General features: G+C 37.1%; 1 protein-coding gene across 6 annotated transcripts in view; it reads left to right on the top strand.

Moving 5' to 3' along the window:
• Positions 1-23,880, top strand: part of NUDT6 (nudix hydrolase 6) — a 42,846-nt gene extending 18,966 nt beyond the window's left edge. For 3 of the 6 annotated variants that reach the window (XM_027103650.1, XM_027103646.1, XM_027103649.1), the window contains 2 exons: positions 18,989-19,043; positions 23,200-23,874. In XM_027103650.1, the coding sequence (XP_026959451.1) occupies positions 18,989-19,043; positions 23,200-23,597 (453 nt within the window). In that variant the 3' untranslated portion in view covers positions 23,598-23,874. Of the gene's footprint in view, positions 1-13,175; positions 13,512-18,988; positions 19,044-23,199 lie in introns of those variants that run through there. The other 3 variants (XM_027103651.1, XM_027103647.1, XM_027103648.1) reach the window with 2 other exon arrangements.
• Positions 23,881-23,924: the final 44 nt, after the last annotated feature.

Genomic DNA, 23,924 nt, shown 5'->3' with positions numbered 1-23,924 from the left:
TTAATCCCCTCTCCTCGCGCACCAGGAAACAAAGAGGGAAGAAAAAGTCTCTTGCCTCTTCGGCAGGTCCAGACTTTTCCCCGGACTCCCTCCCTGCCAGCCGTGGCGCACTAATGCCCTGCAGGCTGTGTTCACGCCGCCAGCCCCAGTCCTCTCCCTGCGCTCCTACCGAAGCCCGAGCCTCAGCTCCCAGCCCCGCCCCACCCCGGCGGGGGAGCAGACAGGCCTCTAGGGCTGGTGAGTGCCGGTTGGCACCGATCCTCTGTGCGGGAATCTCTCCGCTCTGCCCCCTGCACCCCTGTTGCTGTGCTCTCCTCCGCGGCTCCGAAGCTTTCCTCCTCCGCCACCCACAGTCTCCGTCCACGAAGGGGCTTCTAGTGTGTGGAAACCTTTCCTCCTTCACAGCTCCCTCCCACTGCTGCAGGTCTGGTCCCTATCCTTTTGTCTCTGTTTATTCTTTATTCTTTTTCCCTACCCAGGTACATGGGGGGTTTCTTGCCTTTTGGGATGTCTGAGGTCTTCTGCCAGCATTCAGCAGGTGTTCAGTAGCAGTTGTTCCACGTGTAGATGTATTTCTGGTGTATCTGTGGGGAGGAAGATGATCTCCGCGTCTTACTCTTCCGCCATCTTCGATAAAATCTCCAGAAAAGATCTTGCTTAGATTTATGTCTAAGAGTGTTCTGCCTGTGTTTTCCTCTAAGAGTTTCATAATGTCCAGCTTTACATTTAGGTCTTTAATCCATTTTGAGTTTATTTTTGTGTATGGTGTTAGGGAGTGTTCTAATTTCATTCTTTTTTTTTGCGGTATACGGGCCTCTCACTGTTGTGGCCTCTCCCGTTGCAGAGCACAGGCTCCAGACGCGCAGGCTCAGCAGCCATGGCTCACAGGCCCCCAGCCGCTCCAAGGCACGTGGGATCTTCCCGGACCGGGGCATGAACCCACGTCCTCTGCATCAGCAGGCGGACTCTCAACCACTGCGCCACCAGGGAAGCCCTCTAATTTCATTCTTTTACTTGTAGCTGTCCAATTTTCCCACCACCACTTATTGAAGAGTCTGTGTTTTCTCCATTGCATATTCTTGCCTCCTTTGTCATAGATTAGGTGACCACAGGTGGGTGGGTTTATCTCTGGGCTTTCTATCCTGTTCCATTGATGTATATTTCTATTTTTGTGCCAGTACCATACTGTCTTGGTTACTGTAGCTTTGTAGTATAGTCTGAAGTCAGGGATCCTGATTCCTCCAGCTCCATTTTTCTTTCTCAAGATTGCTTTGGCTCTTCAGGTTCTTTGGTGTTTCATACAAATTGTAAAATTTTTTATTCTAGTTCTGTGAAAAATGCCATTGGTAATTTGATAGGGATTACATTGAATCTGTAGATTGCTTTGGGTAGTATAGTCATTTTCAGAATATTGATTTTTCCAATCCCAGAACATGGTATGTCTCTCCATCTGTTTGTGTCATCTTCCATTTCTTTCATCAGCACATTATAGTTTTCAGAGTACAGGTCTTTTGCCTCCTTAGATTTTTCTTGTTCCCTGAAATAAGCTTGTATCACTATAAACTTCCCTCTTAGAATTGCTTTTAATGCATCCCAAAGGTTTTGGATTGTCGTTTTTTCGTTGGTAGGTGTGTTATTCTTTTTGATGCAATGGTAAGAGGGATTGTTTCTTTAATTTCTCTTTCTGATCTTTCATTGTTAGTGTATAGGAATGCAAGATATTTTTGTGTGTTAATTTTGTATCCTGCAACTTTACTGAATTCATTGATGAACTCTAGTAGTTTTCTGGTAGCATCTTTAGGATTTCCTGTGTATAATCTCATGTCATCTGCAAACAGTGACAGTTCTACTTCTCCAATTTGGATCCCTTTTATATCTTTCTCTTCTCTGATTGCTGTAACTAAGACTTCCAAAATTACATTGAATAAAAATGGTGAGAGTGTACATCCTTGTCTTGTTCCTGATCTTAGAGGAAATGCTTTCAGCTTTTCACCATTGAGAATGATGTTAGCTGTAGGGTTGTCATGTGTAGCCTTTATTATGTTGAGGTAGGTTCCCTCTGTGCCCACTTTCTTGATAGTTTTTATCATAAATCAGTGTTCAATTTTGTCAAAAGCTTTTTGTGCATCTATTGAGATGATCATAGGGTTTTTTTATTTTTATTCTTCAGTTTCTTAATGTTGTTTATCACACTGATTGACTTGCGGATATTTAAGAATCCTTGCATCCCTGGGATAAATCCCACTTGATCATGGTGTATGATTCTTTTAATGTATTGTTGGATTCAGTTTGCTAGTATTTGATTGAGGATTTTTGTGTCTATGTTCATCAGTGATATTGGCCTGTGAATTTTTTTTTGTGTGTGTGGTATCTTTGTCTGGTTTTGGCCTCATGGAATGAATTTAGGAATGTTCCTTCCTCTGCAATTTCTTGGAAGAGTTTCAGAAGGAGAGGTGTTAACTCTTCTCTAAATGTTTGGTAGAATTCGCCTGTGAAGCCACCTGGTCCTGGACGTTTGTTTGGTGGGGGTTTTTTAATCACAGCTTCAATTTCAGTATTTGTGATTGGTCTGTTCATATTTTCTATTTCTTCCTGGTTCAGTCTTGGGAGATTGGACCTTTCTTAGAATTTGTCCATTTTATTGGCATATAGTTGCTTTTAGTAGTCTCATATGATTTCATGTATTTCTGTGTTGTCCATTGTAACTTCTTTTTTTATTTCTAATTTTATTGATTTGAATTCTCTCCCTTTTTTTCTTGATGAGTCTGGCAAAAGATTTATCAGATCTGTTTATCTTTTCACAGAGCCATCTTTTAGTTTTGATCTTTGCTGTTGTTTTCTTCATCTCTGTTTCATTTATTTCAGCTCTGATCCTTATGGTTTCTTTCCTTCAAGTAACTTGGGGGTTTTTTTGCTCGTCTTTCTCTAGTTGTTTTAGGTATAAGTTTAGGGTGTATATTTGAGATTTTTCTTGTTTCCTGAGATAAGCTTGTATCACTATAAACTTCCCTCTTAGAACTGCTTTTGCTGTGTCCCACAGGTTTTGGATCATTGTGTTTTCATTGTAATTTGTCTCTAGGTATTTTTTGATTTCCTCTTAGAATTCTTCAGTGGTCCATTGGCAGTTTAGTCTCCACATGTTTGTGTTTTTTACAGTTTTCTTCTTGTATGTGATTTCTAATCTCAAAACGTTGTGGTTGGAAAAGTTGCTTGATATAATTTCAGTTTTCTTAAATTTACTAAGGCTTGATTTGTGGCCCAAGATGTGCTCTATCCAGGAGAATGTTCCATGTGCACTTGAGAAGAACATGTATTCTGCTGCTTTCCGATGGAAAGTTCTGTAAATATCAATTAAGTCTATGTGGTCTAATGTGTTATTTAAGGTCTGTTTCCTTATTGATTTTCTGTCTGGATGATCTGTCTGTTGATGAAAGTGGGTTGTTAAAGTCCCCCACTATTATTGTGCTACTGTCAATTTCTCCTTTTATGGCTGTTAACATTTGCCTCATATGTTGAGTTCCTCTCTGTTGGGTGCATATGTATTTACAGTTGTTATATTTTCTTATACTGATCCCTTGATCCTTATGTAGTAGCCTTCTTTGTCTCTTATAACAGTCTATAAAGTCTGTTTTGTCTGATTTGAGTATTGTTGCTCCAGCTTTCTTTTGATTTCCATTTGCATGGAATACCTTTTTCCATCCCCTCACTTTCAGTCTGTATAAGTCCCTGGATCTGAAATGTGTCTCTTGTAGACTGCGTGTATATGGGTCTTGTTTTTGTATCCATTCAGCCAGTCTCCGTCTTTTGGTTGGGCCATTTAATCCATTTACATTTAAGGTAATTATCGATATGTATGTTCTTATTGCCATTTTGTTAGTTGTTTTGGGTTTGTTTTTGTAGGTTTTTTTTTCTTCCCTTCCTCTTTTGTTCTCTTGTGATTTGAAGACTATCTTTTCTGTTGTGTTTGGATTGCTTTTTCTTTTTTTGTGTGTGTATCTATTGCAGATTTTCGGTTTGCAGTTCCCATGAGGTTTTGATGTAGCAGGCCATATATATATGAGATTGTTTTAAGTTGCTGGTCTCTTAATTTCCAAACCATTTCCAATATCCTCCATTTGTACTCTGCTTTGCTCACAATTTCTGGTTTTCCTATCATATTTGTGTGTAGATGATTTCCAACCTTAACTGTATGTTTGCCTTTACCAGTGAGCTTTCTCATTCATAATTTTCTAGTTTCTAGTTGTGACCTTTTCTGCCTAGAGAAGTTTCTTTACCATTTATTTTAAAGCTAGTTTGGTGGTGCTGAATTCTCTTAGCTTTTGCTTGTCTGTAAAGATTTTGATTTCCCTATCGAATCTGAACGAGAGCCTTACTGGATACATTATTCTTTGTTCTAGGTTTTTCCCTTTCATCTCTAAATATATCGTGCCACTTCCTTCTTGCCTGAATAGTTACTGCTGAAAACTCAGCTGTTAACCTTATGGGGATTCCCTTGTATTTTATTTGATGCTTTCCTCCTTCACAGCTCCCTCCCTGGGGCTCAGGTCCCATTGGATTCCTTTCTCTCTCTTTTTTCCTTTATTCTTTTGTCTTAACTCGGTTATGTGGAAGTTTTCTTGACCATTCTGCCAGCATTCACTAGATGTTCTGTGTGAATCATTCCACTTGTCTTTGTGTTTTTGATGTATTTGTGGGAGGAGGTAAACCTCTAATAGTTTTGTGTGGAGTCTTTAGGGTTTCCTATATGGAGTATCATGTCATCTGCGTATAAATACAATTTTGCCTCTTCCCTTCTGGTTTGGATACTTTTTATTTCTTGTCTCATTGCTGTGGCTAGGACTGCCAATACTATGTTGAATAGAAATGGTGAGAGTGGGCATCCTTATCTTGTTCCAGAATTTAGTGGGATGGCTTTCAGCTTTTCACCATTGAGTATTATGTTGCCTGTGGGTTTGTCTTAAATGGCTTTTATTACAGAGATATTTTCCCTCTATACCCACTTTGTTGAGAGTTTTTATCATGAATGGATGTTGAATGTTGTGGAATGCTTTTTCTGCATCTGTTGAGATGACCATGTGGTTTTTGTCTTTCCTTTTGTTAATGTGGTGTGTCACGTTGATTGATTTGCATATGTTGAACCATTCTTGCAACCCTGGAATTAATTCAACTTGGTCTTTGTTTTTGATCTTTGTATGTATTGTTGGATTCGGTTTTCTAGTATTTTGTTGACGATTTTTGCATCTGTGTTCTTCAAAGATGTTGGCCTGTAATTTTCTTTTTTTGTAGTGTCTTTGTCTGGTTTTGGTATTACGGCGATGGTCACTTCATAGAATGAATTTGGGAGTGTTCCCTTCTCAGTTTTTTGGAATAGTTTGAGGAGGATAGGTATAAGTTCTTCTTTCTATGTTTGGTAGAATCCCCCAGTGAAGCTGTCCAGTCCTGGGTTATTGTTTGCAGTTTTTTTAATTACAGATTCTGTTTCACATCTAGAGGTTGGTCTGTTCAAGTTACCTATTTCTTCTTGACTCAGTTTTGGCAGGCTGTATGTTTCTAAAATTTGTCCATTTCTTCTAGGTTGTTCAGTTTGTTGGCATATAACTGTTCATAGGATTCTCTTAGGATTTTTTTTTTCTTATTTCTGGTGGTATCAGTTGTTATTTCTTCTCTTTCATTTCTTAATTTGTTTATTCGGGTTCTCTCTCTTTTTTTCTTGATGAACCTGCCTAGAGGTTTGTCAATTTTGTTTTTTTCAAAAATGCAGCTCTTGCCTTTATTGATCTTTTCTCTTGTTTTTTTGGATCTCTCTTCTATTTCCTCTCTGATCTTTATTATTTCTTTCCTTCTGCTGACTTTACTGACTTTGGATTTTGTGCATTCTTCTTTTTCTAAAATTCTTTCAGTTGGTAGGTTAGGTTGTTTATTTGAGATTTTTCTTGTTTCTTGAAGAAGTCCCGTATCGCTATGAACTTCCCTCATAGAACTGCTTTTGCTGCATCCTATGGATTTTGTAAGGTTGTGTTTTTATTTTCGTCTGTCTCAGGGTATTTTCTGATTTCCTCTTTGATTTCATTGTTGACCCATTGGTTTTTTAGTACCATATTGTTTAGTCTCCATGTGTTCATTCTTTTCCCAATTTTCTTTCTGTGGTTAATTTCTAGTTTCATGTAGTCAGAAAAGATGCTTGAGGTAAATTCTATCCTCTTAAATTTGTTGAGGCTTGTTTTGTGTCCTAGTATGTGTTTTATCCTAGAGAATGTTCCATGTGCACTTGAGAAGAATGTTTATTTTTTTTTTTTTGGATGTAGTGTCCTGTAGACATCAATTAAGTCCAACTGGTCTATTGCGTCATTTAGGACCTCTGTTGCTTTATTGATTTTCTGTCTGTAGTATTTGTCTGTTTATATCAGTGGGGTGTTAAAGTCTCCTACCGTTATTGTATTTTTGTCAGTTTCTCACTTTATGTCTGTTATGTATTTGTTTTATATATTTAAGTGCTCTTATATTGGGTGCATATATGTTACAGTGTAATATCAGGTTTTTTGTATTGATCCCTTTCATCATTATAAAGTGTCCATCTTTGTCTTTCTTTGTAGACTTTTTTAAAAAGTCTGTTTTGTCCGATATGAGTATTGCTACCCCTGCTTTCTGGTTTCCATTTGCATGAAATATCTTTTTCCATCCCCTCACTTTCAACCTGTGTGTGTATTTCACCCTAAAGTGAGTCTCTTGTCCACAGCATATTATAGGTGGTTTTTTTTTTTTTAATCCAGTCTGTCACTCTGTGTCTTCTGATCAGAGCATTTAGTCCATTGACACATAAAGTAATTATTGATAGGTATGTACTTGTTGCCATTTAAAACCTTGTTTTCCAGTTGTTTTTGTAGCTCTTTTTGGCTCATTTCTTCTTTTTTTTTTCCTTTTGTGATTTGATGGTTTTCTTTTTTAGTTTGCTTGAGTTTCTTTCTTTTTAGTTTTTTTGAATCTATTGTATGTTTTTGATTTGTGGCTACCCTGGTTTACAAGTATGTTGCTTTAAATTGATAGTCATGCAAGTTCAAACACATTCTAAAAGATTTACATTTTTATACTCCCCTCCCCCACTTTTTGTGATTTTGATATCCTGTTTTGCATCTTCATGCTTACCCTTTTACTGTTTGTTCTAGTTATAATCACTTTTACAATTTTTTATTGTTTTTTAAATCTGTGTGCTTGCTTATTTAATTTTCAATCCTTTCATATATTTGCCTATCCTATTGTGTTTTTCTTTTTCTATAGGTTCTTGCTTCTTTTCTATTTAGAGAAGACCTTTCAGTATTTCTTTTAGGATAGCTTTAGTATTGCTGAATTCTTTTAGTTTTTGCTTGTCTGAGAAATTCTTTCTCTCCTAAATGATAATCTTGCTGGGTAGAGTATCCTAGGTTGCAGGTTTTTCCCTTTCAGGTCTTTGAATATATCATGTCACTCCCTTCTGGCCTGCAGAGTTTCTGCAGAGAAATCAGCTGATAGCCTTATGGGATTCCCTTGTAACTGACTCTTTGTTTTTCTCCTGCTGCCTTTAGAATCCTCACTTTAACTTTTGCCATTTTAATTATGATATGTCTTTGCGTGTGTTCATGTTGTTTGGGACCCTCTGTGTTTCCTGTACCTGGATATATGTTTCCTTCTTAAGGTTTGGAAAGTTTTCAGCCATAATTTCTTCAAATACATTTTTGATACCCTTTTTTCCCTCTTCTCCTTCTGTGCATAGGTTGGCACACTTTACATATCCCATAGATCTCGTATGTTGCTTTCATTTTTTTTCATTTGTCTTTCTGTCTGCTGTTCTGATTGGGTGATTGCCATTATTCTGTCTTCTAGATTACTTATTCCTTCTGTGTCATTTAGTCTGCTATTCATTGCTTCTAGATTGGTTTTTATCTCAGTAATTGAATTGTCTGTTTGGTTCATTTTTAGTTTATAGTTCCTTGTTACAGTGATCTGAATTTTATTAATAGTCTTTTTTATTTTATTAATAAATAAACTTTTATTATTTATTTTATTAATGATCTTAGTAAATTTCATTTTATTAATAATCTGAATTTTATTAATAATCTTTTTTTTAACTTTATTTTTGGCTGTGTTGGGTCTTTGTTGCTGCGTGTGGGCTTTATTTGTGGTGAGCGGGGCCTACTCTTCGTTGCAGCATGTGGGCTTCTCATTGTGGTGGCTTCTCTTTTGCAGAGCATGGGCTCTAGGCACATGGGCTTCAGCAGTTGTATCACGCAGGCTCAGTAGTTGTGGCACATGGGCTTAGTTGCTCCACAGCATGTGGGATCTTCCCAGACCAGGGATCAAACCCCCGTTTCCCTTGCATTAGCAGGCAGATTCTTAACCACTGTGCCATCAGGGAAGTCCCAATAATCTTTCTTAAATCAGCATTTTTATTATCTCATTTTTGGACTCAGGGTCTAATAGACTGGTGAGGTCTGTTTCATTATTTGTTCTTTCAGGAGATTTCTCTTGTTCTTTTTATTTGGAGTAGTTCCTCTGTTTTTTAACTTTCTCTGTCTCCGTGAATTTAGGAGAAACCATTATCTACTTTGATCTTGAAGGGGTGTTTCCCTGTGTAGACTGTGTGAGTGTTATTTTTGGTGCAAGGGCTTGTTTTGGTATAGATGCCAGCCACTTCTTTCTTCAGAGTGTGCTGGCTGTTATCCCATTGATAGGGGTTGTAATAGGTGGTGTGGTGTGCAGAACCTGTGCTAGATGAGGGGCAGGGCTTCCTCTTTGCTCCATGGCTGTCACCACCCTGTTGGGGGCAGAGTCTGCTCCCCAGTTGTTGAAGAAGCCCTAATGGTTGGGTGCAGTTAGGTTCAGTTGCCCTCGAGTGTGTGCTCTGCCCCAAAGGAGGTGACCGCAGAAGCATATAAGGCCTGTGTAGTCACAGTGAACCTATGCACCTGTAGTTGCCCACGGTTTCGCCCAGAAGCAGCCCATGGTCTCGTCCCTTTCTCTGTTGTGTTCATCTCAGACCTAGTGCTAGGCTGTGGTGCGGAGTAGGCTGGGGCTGGAGGCTGTGACTGCAGGAATTGAGGTTGCTGTGCTGCACCTGGGACCTGGGCAGCCTCTGTGGTAGACCTCTACCAGGACCTGCCAGCCCCACATCCAGCTCCACCCTGCAGTGCGAAGTGGGTGGAGCTGGAGCCAGAGCACTCCCACAGGAAACATACCACTGCGTACTCCTGCCCAGGGCCTGTCTGCTCAAGACGCAGCATCCAGCCACTCTTTTTTATGGCGCCACCTGTGCATGCGCTGACCAAGTCTGCTGCAGCCGACCCGCCCCTGCTGTCCACACACCTACCACAGGCTCCGAGGTTCTCCCCGGACCACACCTCAGCCCCTTCAGGTCGTCTCTGTGCAGCTATATCGAGTCCTCTCCCAGGGACTTGCAGATTTGGCGGTTAGCCACTGCACGTAATTGTGGCACCGCCCGATGCAGCACTGACAGTGTCTGCTCAGTTTGATCCACCACCCGCATGTGTGCACTGACAGTGGTCTCTGCAGTTTGGCCCTGATCCACCTCAGGCGGCCCAGTCTGTATGCGCAGCTAGATTGCATCTCTGCCCTTATCTCACACCAGGCTGAGGTGTGGAGTAAGCGGGACCCAGGCGTTCACCCCTTCGGATTGGGAAGTGTGGCAAGGCGGCACCCGCCAGTGCTGGTCTCTTTTTGCCCTGATTGTTAGCAAGCCAGCACGCACACACTCCTCACAAGCAGAGTCTAGGCTTCTCCAGCCCCTCTATCTGACTCAGCAGATTTCCCAGCAGGCAATGGGGCTCCCCGGGCCAAGCGTCTGCCTGTATGGACCGTCTCTCCTTTACAGATGGGAATGGTAAAATATTTGGTTTGAGAGCTAGATTGGGAACAGGATTAAAGAGCCTCATACACCCAAATAAGAACTATAGGCAACTAGAAGTAACAGAAGTTTTTAAGAGAAGTACCATGCTTAGAGGTCAGATGCTTTCATGCTCAGGAGTATAAGTGACGAGAGTAATTACTTTGATACTTTCTGAGACTTCAGTAGATATTGGTGGATAGAGTCATACATTCTTCTCCTCATATATGTTTTTAAATTTTAAACTAATATTCATAATTATAGCTGAAAGCAGTATCAATCATTTCTCAGAAATGCTATCTGAAAGCACTCTCATGGTATTAAGTAACGTTAAAGTTTTAGTTAAGGCAGGATCTCTGACTCAAACTAAGCTTTATCTTCAACAGATTTTTATTGGGTACCTAAAGTAGTATTGTGCCCAGCCTTCAGTAAGTTTTATATTTGGAGTACATATATATATATATATATATATATATATATATATATATATATATATGTATGTATGTATATTTGATGGTAATGAGTGGAGAGTAAGTAGGAAGCAAGACTGAATGGTAAAAATAGGGCCTAGTTATGAGGGGGCCTGAGCCAGGAAGAGGAGTTTAGATTTGACATAGAAACAATTCAGATTTTGTTTACTGAAAGATTTTGATTGAGGTGACAGTGACGAAGATGATATATGGACAGCTATACTCTGTTTGTTTATCACTATACTATGTTATTTACCCTTTTACCATAGGGTAAATTGCTAGATCTAGAAATTGGAGATAGGGTGAAAGGCACGCAGAGGGGCTATTTACCCAAAATTATGCAGATAACGTAGTAGTAAAACCAATCTAATTTTAGAGTCTGTAATCTTAAAAAAAATTAGCCAAAACCTAAATAAACTCACTTCATGTGAGAGTGATAAGCCCTGATTCTCTCCATATTCAATTCCAAGCATCAAGTAAGGATTTCAAAGACATACAGCTATTTCCCTACATGCCTTGAAATTATGAGGGACACCAGATGGTCCTTAACTTACCCTACTCTAACCTACAAAAGCACAGTTCCCGTAGTCATTATTTTACTATTTTATCATTCAGGTCTTAACTACCCTTAGGCCAAAGGAGGTTGTATTAATATATAATATTTAGTACCCAAGGTCTGAGAAAACTTACTTAGGATTTTGTTCAATTAAATTGGGTTAGACTGAAAGTGGATATTATAACTCTGCAGTATGGCAGAGAGATGATATGCCCAAACATTATTGGCAGATACCATATATATATGGTATACAAGTATACAAGTAACATAAATTGGTTAATTTCCTTTGCTAAGTTTGAAAAATAATCTATACCTTCATATATAAAAGTTACTTCTAAAGAGATATTATAAAAGTTTTACTATCTTTTAAGTGTATCCCTTTAACTGTCTTTTCCTTGCATTTAAAGAAGCAACAGTATCACCAAAATTTAATTTTTTCTACGCTTAGGTGACATAAGAAGTTGTACAAACAAAATTGGATCAGGAGACCTGGGTTCTAAGATTTGGCCCTGCCATTAGCTAGCTATACAACTCTGGGCAAATCTATGAGGCTCTGGGAACCTAAGTTGCCCCATTTATGAAATTAAGGAGTTAGATTCGATGATCACAAATGAAATATCCCAATACTATAATTCTCCCTATACACTTATGCACATGTAAGATAAGATACCAGATATAACCTGGTTTAAACCACTTTGGTATTTTGGAAAGAAAAGAGTAAACTTTTAAGATTTTAAAATAGCACACTGTGTCGTAAGTGACTTTATCAAATAAAATTTCATTAAGGACTTTGACAGAGACTGAAAGACAGCCAGAGTAATATGATTGCTCCATTCTGAGCAGTTTTTCAGGGCTGATGGATCAACCAACTAAGAATCTATTTATGTAATTACTCATTTATTAAAACATGGAAATTCACAGAGAACAAACCTAGGTCTAACTAATAATATTAAAAATTGGCTTGCAGTCTGAAAAAAAGAAAAGAAGGAGCTTCCCTGGCAGTTATGGCTAACCTGTCTTACTCCAAACCTAGACAGCGTGATGTTTTGGGGATGGTTTTTTTTTTTCCCCTTATAAAACCTTCCAAGACAAATGATTTAACAGCTTTAGTTTGCAGAAATCAAACTTCCAGAGCAATCTGTATTGCAGCAATTGAAAAGGAAAGAATTGAATTGAGCTTTATTTTTAAAACAGGGCAATAGTCAAAACTATGTATACTGAATTTGCCTAAACTCCACTGTAAATGACTAAAAACTTTTATGATTCTCAGTTAATCATGATTGCATTCAGTGCCTCTCTAGTTTTGCTTATCTTAGTTTCAAAGAAATAATTGCTAGTGTTTTCTGGAATGTTTGTTAGTATTTTCCAAGGTAGTCAGGAAACAAAGGGAGACCCAAGACTTAATGACTAAACAAAAACTCCAAGAGACCTATCCACAGTGGCATTGTTTTAGCCATTCTTCATCCTGTAACATGGGCTTATAAAGATGTGAGTGGAGAGTTTTCAATCCTCCACCTCAAGTTTCCTTTGGGGGGCAGTTGCCTTTAGGGTCAATTGAAGGTCATACCCTTAAGCTGGGGGGACTTTTGAGTAATTAACCCTAGATAGGTTCCTAAATGGTTTATTTGATGTCTCTTGGAACCAACAGCCATATCTCAAGAGGATTAAAAACCCAAGTAAAGTGTAGCACCAGCTCTGCTATGGCTTCTAGCCTACTAAAAATTCATAACCAAACATTTGCTAACACTCTACCATTCTCCAGGTCACTTGTTCTTCTATTATAGTACACATTCGTGATCCTAACTGATGAGGTTTTCAGGCTAAACAAAATTATTTTAATTCCATCGTTTTGCTATTTAATAGAAATAAAATCAGATAAATAATGATAATTGTGATGACAAAATACTTCTGCAAAAATTTTCTTATTTAATAATGGTATGCGTTATTATCTCCATTTTTCAAAAAAACTTCAGAGAGGTTGCAGTAACTTTTTCCAACATTACACAACTGGTAATTGGCAGAGTCAGAATTTAAGCCTAGAGAGGAATCTTTTCACTAAACTAAAGCAGATGAAAACATAAATGGAATTAAAACTTGGATTTTTTTTGAGGGAGTCAGTAGTTTTATGGCAATGCCTATCATACTTTGCATAGGATACAAAAGACTTCACTTGAATGGGGTTTGTTTTTTAGGGAGGTAGTTTTTCGCTTTTTTTAATACATAGTACAGATGCCACTGTCTATTGTTTAGGTTGACAGTTCCATTCAGTTCAGTTGCCAACGATGATACTTAAACAGTACATATTTGGCCTAAAGAAAAAAAAAGAGCTTAGAACAAAACTGTGTGAAGAAAAATTATTATGGAGAAAAGGGACATGATTAAGTGAAGGATATAAAGAGTAATTTTAGAAGTTATGGCAGCTTCTAATAAAGTTTGTGTATGCAGTTTCTCACCAGGTGCTGAAGGTTAGTTTCCTTCCTGGCTGGAAGCTCCCCAGAAAGGATTTATGGCAGCTTTGTCCTCAGAAAGCTTTACCTTTAATCAGATAAAGGGAATCTCAGGAAAGGCTTCTTTCTGCATCTTGCTGTATCTCATATGTCTTCAGTTTAAGGTAATCTTTATACCATTCTGGTAGGTTGTGCATCCCTTCATTTGGGACTGCACATAGCTAATCAAATCTCTAATAAGAAATGCTGTTCAGCTGCTGATGTCTCTGAACTCAGAGGGCCTGGGACCCAGCATCAGCTGGCCGGTGTCTCTGGGGAGGGGACACAATGAAGCTCATGTTGGAAATGCTAGGAAACTGCAAAGTGGATTTGGCTGTTGCTATGGGAAGGAACTGCTGCTGCCAGAATGAAGCAGCATGCCGAGGCAATACATGAACCACAAGCACATGGGAAGCCCACAGGAAGCAGACAGGAGGAGCTGCTCCCTTCCTCCTCCAGCCTCGCAGTCTGTTGGTGGAGCCTAAGGGAGTCAGTTGGCAAGACCAAAACTGCTTAGCAGAGTCCCAGCTCCAGCATCACTAGGCAGAGCACAGAGGCTGAATTTGAAGCTGAGGGACAATCATAGTGTCAACTTCTTAGAAACCACACATTCTCACACCCCTGCCCCACCCCCAGGCCTGATGAATCAAACTCTGGGGATGCCGCTCAACAGTTTGTGTGTTAACAAGCCCTCCAGGTGTTTTAGGTGCACGGTCAAGTTTGAGAACCTCCAAACTAGAACACTGGGCATCCAGATTCTTCATTTGCTGATTTTCAGTCTTGCCAGTGATTGGTTCTTTAAGAGTGAGAAAGTACTGCTGCTCAGAACCTAATCATGATCCCCACTGTGCTTCTAGGCAGTTGGGATTGGCAGAAGCTAGAAACAAATTCAAATTATATAAGACTTTGGTTTCTTTGTGAATTAAATAGAAGTGATACTCTTACTTAGGGTTTTGATTTAAGTTATGAACAGAGATCTATCTAACAGAGCAATAAAATATAAAAACTGAGTATTAATGTATAGCTCAATGTAATAAAAAGTATAAAGTGAGACTAAATCATATTTAATTTCTGTAATTATTTTGGTGTTAGGTGGAATTTAAGCATAAATGATAGCTATTAGCTGTAAATAACTAATTAGCGTTATTTTCAGACATCTGAGCCATTTTTTCTCCTTTCTTTGCATGAGCAAATGCACACTCAGACTCAAAGCTGAAATACTTAAAACATGTCCTTTCTCCTTTCCTACCCATATAGTCCCTTCCTTTGTCCCTGCCCCATGATTCTGAGGAACAAAAGACCTAACAGTGGCTTGACCTTGTAAACCAGGTGCTAAAGAGCTGAGTTAATGGTAGGGACCTATTCATTCATTTGCCAAACATTACTGAGTTCCTGTACATAACTATGTTGTAGGCTCTGTTTTAAGCTCTAAGTAAACATTAGTGAACAAAACAAAGTTTCTACATCTGGAGCTTATATTCAAATAGGTAAGATACAAATAATAAGTGAATGAATAAATAATATATAAAGTGATGGTGAATGTTATTAAGAAAAATACAGTAGTATAAGGAGAAAGAGAATGACTAGCCTTGCTATATTGTGCATTAATTTTCTGTATGGCCTAAACCTAGCACTCAGTAAATTTTTATTGAATGAATGAACAAACTTATTAAGACATCTCTGGTAGCATCTGTCGCATAACAGTGATAATATTGTAGTTAATTAGATTTATCTAAACACAGTGGCTCTGAATTCTGAAGAGTGAGAGTAGTAGCATTAAAGACCAGAACAGTGAAAAGAAAAGATAATGAGATCAGGCATCTGACCAAGTTTGAGTTAGGGAAGAATGATAAAGTCAAATAATATAAGAACCAAAAGGAAGAGGCTAGCAAGTCTGTACCCTTGTTCTAGGTTCTTGAGATTAGACAATTTCTATTTGAAAGAAATTAATAGTCTTTGGGGGGTTCTGTTTACACAAATTCCTAGTTAGGATTTCAGCAGCCACACCCAGGGAAGATCCTGAAGCGAATCATCTGCTTAGGAAAACAGAAGATGTCTGTGGGGTTGGAAAAATAGTGAGAAAAAGGATCAGAAAATGAGTCATTCCTATTTACCCATTCTAGAAACGCTAAAATAAACTTGAGTTTATCTTCAGGATAGGTTTTATAAGAAACAGTGGTATTAAACTTGAAATTGCCTTAACAGAAAATATCTTACACTCTGTTAAGTATGAAGAATGCATTAAAAAAATAATACCCTTTGCTGATATCCAAAATGCTTACTATTGGGGCTAGCAGTTCCTAACACCGAGGAAGGAAAGAGGTTCCAGTGATTGATGGGACCACTGTACATCATTTACACACTTCTGTTTTACATTCACACCTACAAACACACGTGCACGCACACACCCACACACAAACATCAGATTTATAATTGGCAAACGTATAGGAAAAATTTATCATCACATTCACCATTCTACAATATGCTGGAATTACTCTGACTATGCTTTAAAATCACACATTTTGGGGCTTCCCTGGTGGCGCAGTGGTTGAGAGTCTGCCTGCCGATGCAGGGGACACGGGTTCGTGCCCTGGTCCGGGAAGATCCCACATGCCGCGGAGCGGCTGGGCCCGTAAGCCATGGCCGCTGAGCCTGCGCGTCCGGAGCCTGTGCTCCGCAACGGGAGAGGCCACAACAGTGAGAGGCCCGCGTACCGCAAAAAAAAATCACACATTTTTATAACTTAAAAGGATAACTGCCTTTCGTAGTATGTAAAAATCAGATCAGATATGCTTCAGGAACTAGATGACCTGACTCACTCAAAGCAGGGAGGGGTCATATATGTGAATGTTGGGTAGGACCCAACAAGCAAAGAGGCAAGAGAATGTCTGAGTAGAGTATTTCTTTTAGAAGAGAGTGGAAAGTACCTTTTTTAAGATTAGGGAGAAAAGGATCTTGGAATTTTACACTTGAAGCATAGAGATGTTTTGTCTTTTATTGGAAGGGAGAACAAAGATGAAAACAGAAACTATGGGTTACTGTTCATATTCAAAACCCAACCTTACCCCTTCCTCAGTAATTTTTCCCCTATGAAACAATATACTGGAAGTGTTAGAGTAACAGTAAATTACTAGTAGAGTAATAGCAAATCACTAGTGGCGTAACAGTAAATCACTAGCAGAGTAGTAGTAAATCACTAGCAGAGTAATAAATCTCATGCCAATCAAACAATTCTTGATAGGGAACTCACAGGCGAGAGGTAGATACAAAGACGTTTGATACCAAACTAGGTTTTAGTTCAAATTCACAAACCCTGGAGGAACATAAGACTAAGATACAGATTCTGGTTGGGTTTATGTAGAATGTTCCAATGAGATCTGAAGAGCAAAAGATACATGAAAAAGCAGCAAATAGTGGTAAAGAATTAGTATGAAAATAGCAAACCAACTTTTTAAATTTCTTCAAAGATGATTAGAATCAGATTGCCTGGATTTTAACTGTGAGTTTTGCTACACACTGTGTCACTCCAGGTAAATTATTTAACCTATTTGTCCTCAGTTTCATCACTTCTAAAATGGGAACAATAAGCAGTAAGGATTCACTATATAGCACAGGGAACTGTATTCGATATCTTATAATGACCTATAATGGAGAATAATCTGAAAAACTTATATGTATAACTGAATCACTTTGCTGTACACTTGTACACTTTGCTGTACAATTGTACACTTTGCTGTAACACAATATTGTAAATCAACTATACTTCAATAAAAAAAGAAATGAAAAAAATAAAAATGGGAACAGCAATAGTTTCTTGTGGGGTTACTATAAAGTTTAAATGTCTATAATTATTAAAGCATTTAGCATAGTATCTGGAACATAGTGGACATTCAATATACATTACCTAGTAATATTTATTATTACTTATTTTATTGCTAAACCCAGCTAGTGGGAGTATTCTTTAACGTTAAAAAAAAAAGTGAGAAGACCTACTTGTCCCTCCACTGATCTATCATATCTACAGTATTAACCAGGTTTTTCAAACTTAGGCCTCTCAACCTACCACTTAGAACTAACTGTAAGCTCAAGCTTTTGGGGAGGAGGAAGCTGTTTTAAAATAAGCTCTTTAAACCTAATTGATGCCAGAAAATATCACAAACTAATCACCAGCATAAAAATAATCTTTCCATACCTAAGGTTTATTAAATAATCAAAATCAAATGTGTGTGAGCTGTTTTCAATCCTTACAGCTAGCATTTTCCCCTTCTAATAAGTTCATATCTCCAAATTTAATCAACAGTTTCCAATTATTTATAATCAGGTCTAGGTAAAGATTTTTAAAAGTTGATTTTGTTTTGGAGGATTTGCCCTATTATATAACATCTTTTGTTAGAAACAATTTATGGTGGTGAAGTTTAACATACTAGCAGACAAAAGACTGCATAGTTTTTGTGGAAACATTGCTTCTGGAACAATTTCAAAATGGAACCCCAAAGACAGTACATTTAATGTTGAGATATTCTTAGAGATATATTTCTACATTTAAAAAGTAAAACATAATATGCTTTATAAATTAATCTCAAGTCTGAGCCAGACACAGAAGGGTGGTAAGCCTCAATTCTGTACCCACATAATCAAGTCTGTGGAAACTCTGGGAACCATGCCACTGGGCTCCAACCTAGCATAGTTGGGAAATGACACATTCTTTAAGAAGCTCTTGCGCAGGAAATGAGTGGGTCACAAAGCACACCAGTAAAGGTCCATAAACTTGTTTTATGAATGAAGAGTATAAGGTATACTGGCTCCAAGCTGCAGTACCTTTATGAGCATGTCATAATTTCTCATTCTTCAGCTTTTATCATGGTGATGGATTGATACAACAGAATCCTAACAGGAAAAAATAATCGTGTCAGCCATAAGAATATTGTCCCATGTCACTTCAGAATTATTTAAAATAAATTTTCCACATTTATCCCCATTCCTAGTCAGATCATCCCACCTGCCCCTCCCCATCAAAAAAAGAAATGTTATACAAAAAGCCACAAACTTAAACTAATCAATTTTATTCACACTTCCCATGAAAAGCAGTTACATTTGTACATAAAATCATTAACACAGAGAATAAGAGAAATCTTAAGATGAACATATCTGATTAGACACAATACAGAAAGTAAATGTGAAAATTAAAAGTAGCATACTTTAGTGATTAAATTTATACTGTATTTTCTACTTATTTATAGCAGCATCAGTAAGATTCCTCTATTTTTTAGTAAACTAGCAGCAAAATTTTTTTAACTACACAAATTCAGTAGATGTTTCCCCCCCACTGTTTCACTCATACAGAATTTATCACATTAACCAAACAAAACCACTTCTAGTTCCTGAAGAAAAAGGTGGGAAAAGGTTTCACAAGTCACCAGTTATCCCTAAAAAGAAGGGAGGCGTGAGGAAGGAAGCTGAAAAAAATTTGCGTGTAATTACCAAAAAATAAATTCTCAACCACCTTGACCAATTATGAGTAAATTTTGTGGCATCTGTGTGTGTTTGTGTATGTTAGTGAATAAAGGGTATGTTAACTTTATTTTCTGATTTTATACTGCAGTTGAAAAATATGTGGAAGTTTCCAGGAGGCCTGTCAGAGCCTGGAGAAGATATTGGTGTGTATATTACATATCTTTAATTGACTTGAAAATGTTGAGGAAATTCATATGTTTACTTTCTTGCTGTAGAGCTGAGAATAAGATTTTAACTTTTCTAATTGGTTTAGGCTAAGTCAGAAAATTTCAGTGAAGTTACTTCAGGGATGATATAAAATTAGCAGCAAAACTTCTAATATTACAACTTATTTCATTGTTATAAATAATACCATTAGGAGCATAACACCTGTTTTTCTGCTTAGGACTGCTTCTAGATTAATTTGCTTGAAAATGAGAAGCTTTGGATGTACATCAGTCAAGTTTAGCATTAAGGGTTATTTTGAATATAACTAAAATTGTTGGAATTAAACTATGATAAAACAAATTCTTGAGCATTCTATCACACAAAGATGAAGAGTAACTTTTAAATGAATTGTGAAATAAGAATTATTTATAAAGTCAATTATAGAACAGTGGTGACATAATTCTTCTGTTTATGAAAATTTTATCTACTGTTTATTTTGGATAGTCAGAAAGCCAAAACATAGTAAAATGTCTCATGTGAGAAAGTCTGAAATGAGAGATAACTTCCTAAAACAATTTACTGAGCTCATTATGTCAGGATTTTACAGGAAGGAAAGAATAGAAACTGAGTTTTCCTACCTATTCCTTAAACCATTGGGTCAAGTGCAGTCCCTATCATAATAAATGAACTCATTTCATATCAGTATTATTTGTCTATGACTTTTTCCTCAATATGTATGTCCCCTAGTCTCTTTAGCCATCATTTATATGAAGGCAATGTCCTAAATTATTTTTAAGTATTTTAAATATATATATATATATACTTGAAACGATTTTTTTTAATGTTCCACAAATTAAAAATGCCCTATACATAGTATAGAATCAACTCCTAATATCCTATAAGTAAATTCACTACATTGAGATATATCCATAGCAAATTTTGTTTTTTTAGGAACTTACTGACCTTTTGCTTAGAGTTTGCTAGGCCTTCTGTTGAAATAAAAAGGATTTTGTAGTGGTGCAAGTGTTGAAAGAGAAGGGCATTTATTCTAGAGCTCCTGATTATCTCACACTATCTTTATGTGATATGACATCATGTGAACTAGTTAAGTTTATGTTTTACATCCTTATCCAGTTGATACCGGGCAAACAGCAGTCTACAGGAGAAGGTTTGTGTAGCTTCCTCTTCTGAGTCTTGCCTTCTCAAATGAATTGACTTTTCTCATTTGAGTTTTTATGGATAGTCTGAGTTTCAGATATATTTAAATGGAGAAACACATTTCCAAGCCAAATGTGTATAATTGTAGGTTTGAGTGTACTCCAGAACACTTCAAGTCCATATTATTAGGAATTCACTACTTTCTTTGTGTGTTTGTGGTTGTCACAACAACCCACCTATTCAGAGATCGTATATACACCTCACTATGTGGAAGTAAGAAAAAAGCAGCAATTGGCATTCACCACACTACCTAGGAGTAGTATAAATTGAAGCTTTGCCTCAGAACTGATAAAACCGTGAAAGCAGCTAGAAATGATAACTGACAGTAGAGATCTGGAAGACTATGTATAGAGAGCATTTCTATTTTGTAACAGTAAAATAATAGATTATTCTTAATGATGAAGCCAGATCATCCAGGAATTATTTAAATTATTTTCTTTAAGCTCTGTTTTTAGGAAAGTATGTAATATACTTTAGGTATACTGCCATCACAAATGTGCAAACATTCATATTGGCTCTTAAGCAGTAAACAGTAGTTAACTGAGAAGCACATTTGTTTGGAATCATTCATTCTTTGATACTACTAGGTAAATGAAGCACTATTGTCCGTAGTGCTTTAAAAAAAAAAAAAGCAAAACATTAAGGGGGCGTATACAAAATAGAATGCAATCCTTAGGTTTTCATATAATATAATACCCTAAGAGTACAATACATGTACAAGGTTAAAAATGGAGAAGCTGCCTTCCTGAAAAAAAATCTCATTACCACTGACAGGAAGAGCATCCCTGCATAGCCAAAGGTCTTTAAAGCAGGGGGGTCTGATCAGAGTTCATCAGTGTACCAGAGTCAGAGGGAAACACCAGAAAAACCCATATTCTGCACAGTTTTTCCTTTTATTTCAATCTAATCCTATTAAATATTAGAAAATAGAAATAACAAATATAAATTCCATTTCATTATTGTCCTTTAACGAAACAAAACACTATGACGTTTTTAAACATATCTTTCAACCAGCAAAAATAAAAACAAAACCCTCTTGGTTTTTCCTATGTTCTTCAAACCTATAAAACAGTTATTTCAGTTTAGCTTACAGTACATTAAAATAATAAAGGTACACGAGAATAAAGCACTTTATCTAGATAGAAAAATCTTTAATTTCATGGTGAAATCTTTGGAGAAGAGATTTCAATCTTAAGATGGAACGGGTTCTTCTAGATACAAAAGCGCTTATTTGCCCATTCAGTTTTTAGTCTAGTCAATATCATGGATTCAAATTAAACGGATCACACTACCCAGACAGCGCCAATTTTGAATCAACTGCTGTGGTGACTGCTGAGCAGGGCAGATTTCGCTCACCAGCCCCGTCCTGTGCTTCCATAACACACCAACAGGCCAGACTCAGGAACTAAATGCCAAACTCTTGATTAGTGTTGCTAAAAGCTAAACAAGACCCCCCTGGTCATCTTTCAAAGTGTTTGTTTAAAGAATAAAAATAAACATTTAAACAATTTTTAACTCAGATCAGCAAATGACATGTAAAATTTAAGACTACTGCCACAATCTTTAACAAATTTAATAACAAACATGTATACTACTAAAAATTATCTTTCTTATTAAGGCAAGTTTTCCTTTTCTTAACATATAAATTCTTCTTTTATGTTTTCAGTTTAAAAATATAATTTCTAACCATGTTTGACCTAAGGCAAATCTCAATTATAAGGGAAGTCCACATATATTCAAGTATGGCAGACAAACATCTTATATATTAAACACTTTTCCTGTGCATATTTCCAGAGCTGTTTATCAGAAAAAACATCGAGACATTTTTTTTTCTTTCAACGACTTGCTCTTCCTTGCCTATTCCTCACTAGTAGGACTACTAAGAAGACAAATATAACTGACAATTTGGCAAACAAGAAAATGGAGGCATTAAAGGGTAGTTGAACAAAAATTTGTACCTGTGGCAATTGTGAAGCTTCCCAGCAAATAGGCAAGGAAGGCAGCTTTTTTAGGGGCTTCTCATAAAACACTTTGGGAGACAATGACAGAGCATCGTAAAATTAGAGAAATCCCATGTAGGAGGTTCATCTGGATATTTAGAAAAAGCAGCCAAAAATAAGTTATTGGCAATAAAAATCCTGTCCCAGAAATTTGCATATTATTGAAAAATCAACCTTATAAAATGTGAAAACCCTAGCTGTATTATAAAATTCTGTAAATTGCAAGTTTTTTGAAAACTTCTGACGAAATGACTGCAGCATTTTGCTGTTGGAAGAATGAATCCAAGTTCTTTGAAATGCAGGGAACAAAGAAAATGCCAAAAAATTAACCATGGTGGGATTCCACTCACAGGATAACTACAAGAGCATAACAAAATGGTTATAAAGGAGTCTGCTCTATGATTTCAGAGGCTTGACAGTCCTAGGAGAGACCAGGGGAGAGTTGAATCATTTCATAGTTCAGTACATTCTGTAGCTGTCCAGACTTTTATAAAGAAGAGTGGATCACTTTTTCTCAATTCTGATGTTTATAAATTTAGGCAGTTTTGATGGGTAATCAGGAACAGGATAATAATGAAAAAATACGTAGGAATATTAACTGCAGCTTTGCAACCTATGCTTTCACCTCTGGGGAAATAAAGCAGGAAGAATTTTTTAAAATGTGACTTTCAAAATATATATATAAGTGGGTAAGCCTGCAAGTAGCAGCCAAAGAAATAGTCAGTATTTCAAAAGCTTCTTAGATATACATTGGTAAGAAAATACTTCGGTACTTCAGGATGTCCAGTAAGGCAAAGAGTTTACATTGAAAACTTCATTTTCTTAGGGTAAAGTTGTGCTTTTTGAGCATTTAGAAAGTGCTTCTTGAAAATCTTTGATGATTAAATTCCTAAAAATGTGATCCTTACTGATTTGTACATTTTCTTCTATATAGGAGATACAGCAGTTCGAGAAGTTTTTGAAGAGACCGGTATAAAGTCAGAATTCAGGTCCCTCCTGAGTATTCGGCAACAGCACACCCATCCTGGAGCTTTTGGAAAGTCAGATATGTATATTATCTGCCGCCTAAAGCCATATTCATTCACCATAAATTTTTGCCAGCATGAATGCTTAAGGTGTGAGTGGATGGATCTCAGTGACCTAGTCAAGACTGAAAATACAACTCCGATCACCAGCAGAGTTGCTAGGCTGCTGCTGTATGGATACAGAGAAGGGTTTGACAAGATTGATCTGACCATGGAAGAACTTCCAGCAGTTTACACAGGCTTGTTCTATAAAATCTATCACAAGGAACTGCCAAACAGTTATAAAACTATGACAGGCATGGATTAAATTTATATTTACATGATTTTAAAATGTTTTAAGTAAATTGTACCTGTAGATTAATGTGTGCCGTATTATAAGAAGTAGTGGACATTTGGGTTAACTAAATATCTGACTTAAATTTTCTAATGTCTGTGATTTCCATGAAGAAAACTTGTTTGTACGTATGCACATTTTAAAAGCCTCTTTTCAAATGAAGCAAATGTATGAAAAAGATTGTAGCTGTAAGTAAGCTTCACTGGATAAAGGCAAATTCTATATAAAAAGTGGAAGTCTATGCATTTTCCAGGAATTTTTGTTGTTGTTGTTTTACTAAGGCAATGGTTAAATATTTTA

Source organism: Aethalodelphis obliquidens, unplaced genomic scaffold, assembly GCF_003676395.1.
Source record: "Aethalodelphis obliquidens isolate GAN/ISIS:26980383/991018 unplaced genomic scaffold, ASM367639v1 scaffold6, whole genome shotgun sequence".
In the NCBI taxonomy this organism is placed as follows: domain Eukaryota; kingdom Metazoa; phylum Chordata; class Mammalia; order Artiodactyla; family Delphinidae; genus Aethalodelphis; species Aethalodelphis obliquidens.
This window is presented reverse-complemented; position numbering and strand designations above follow the sequence as displayed.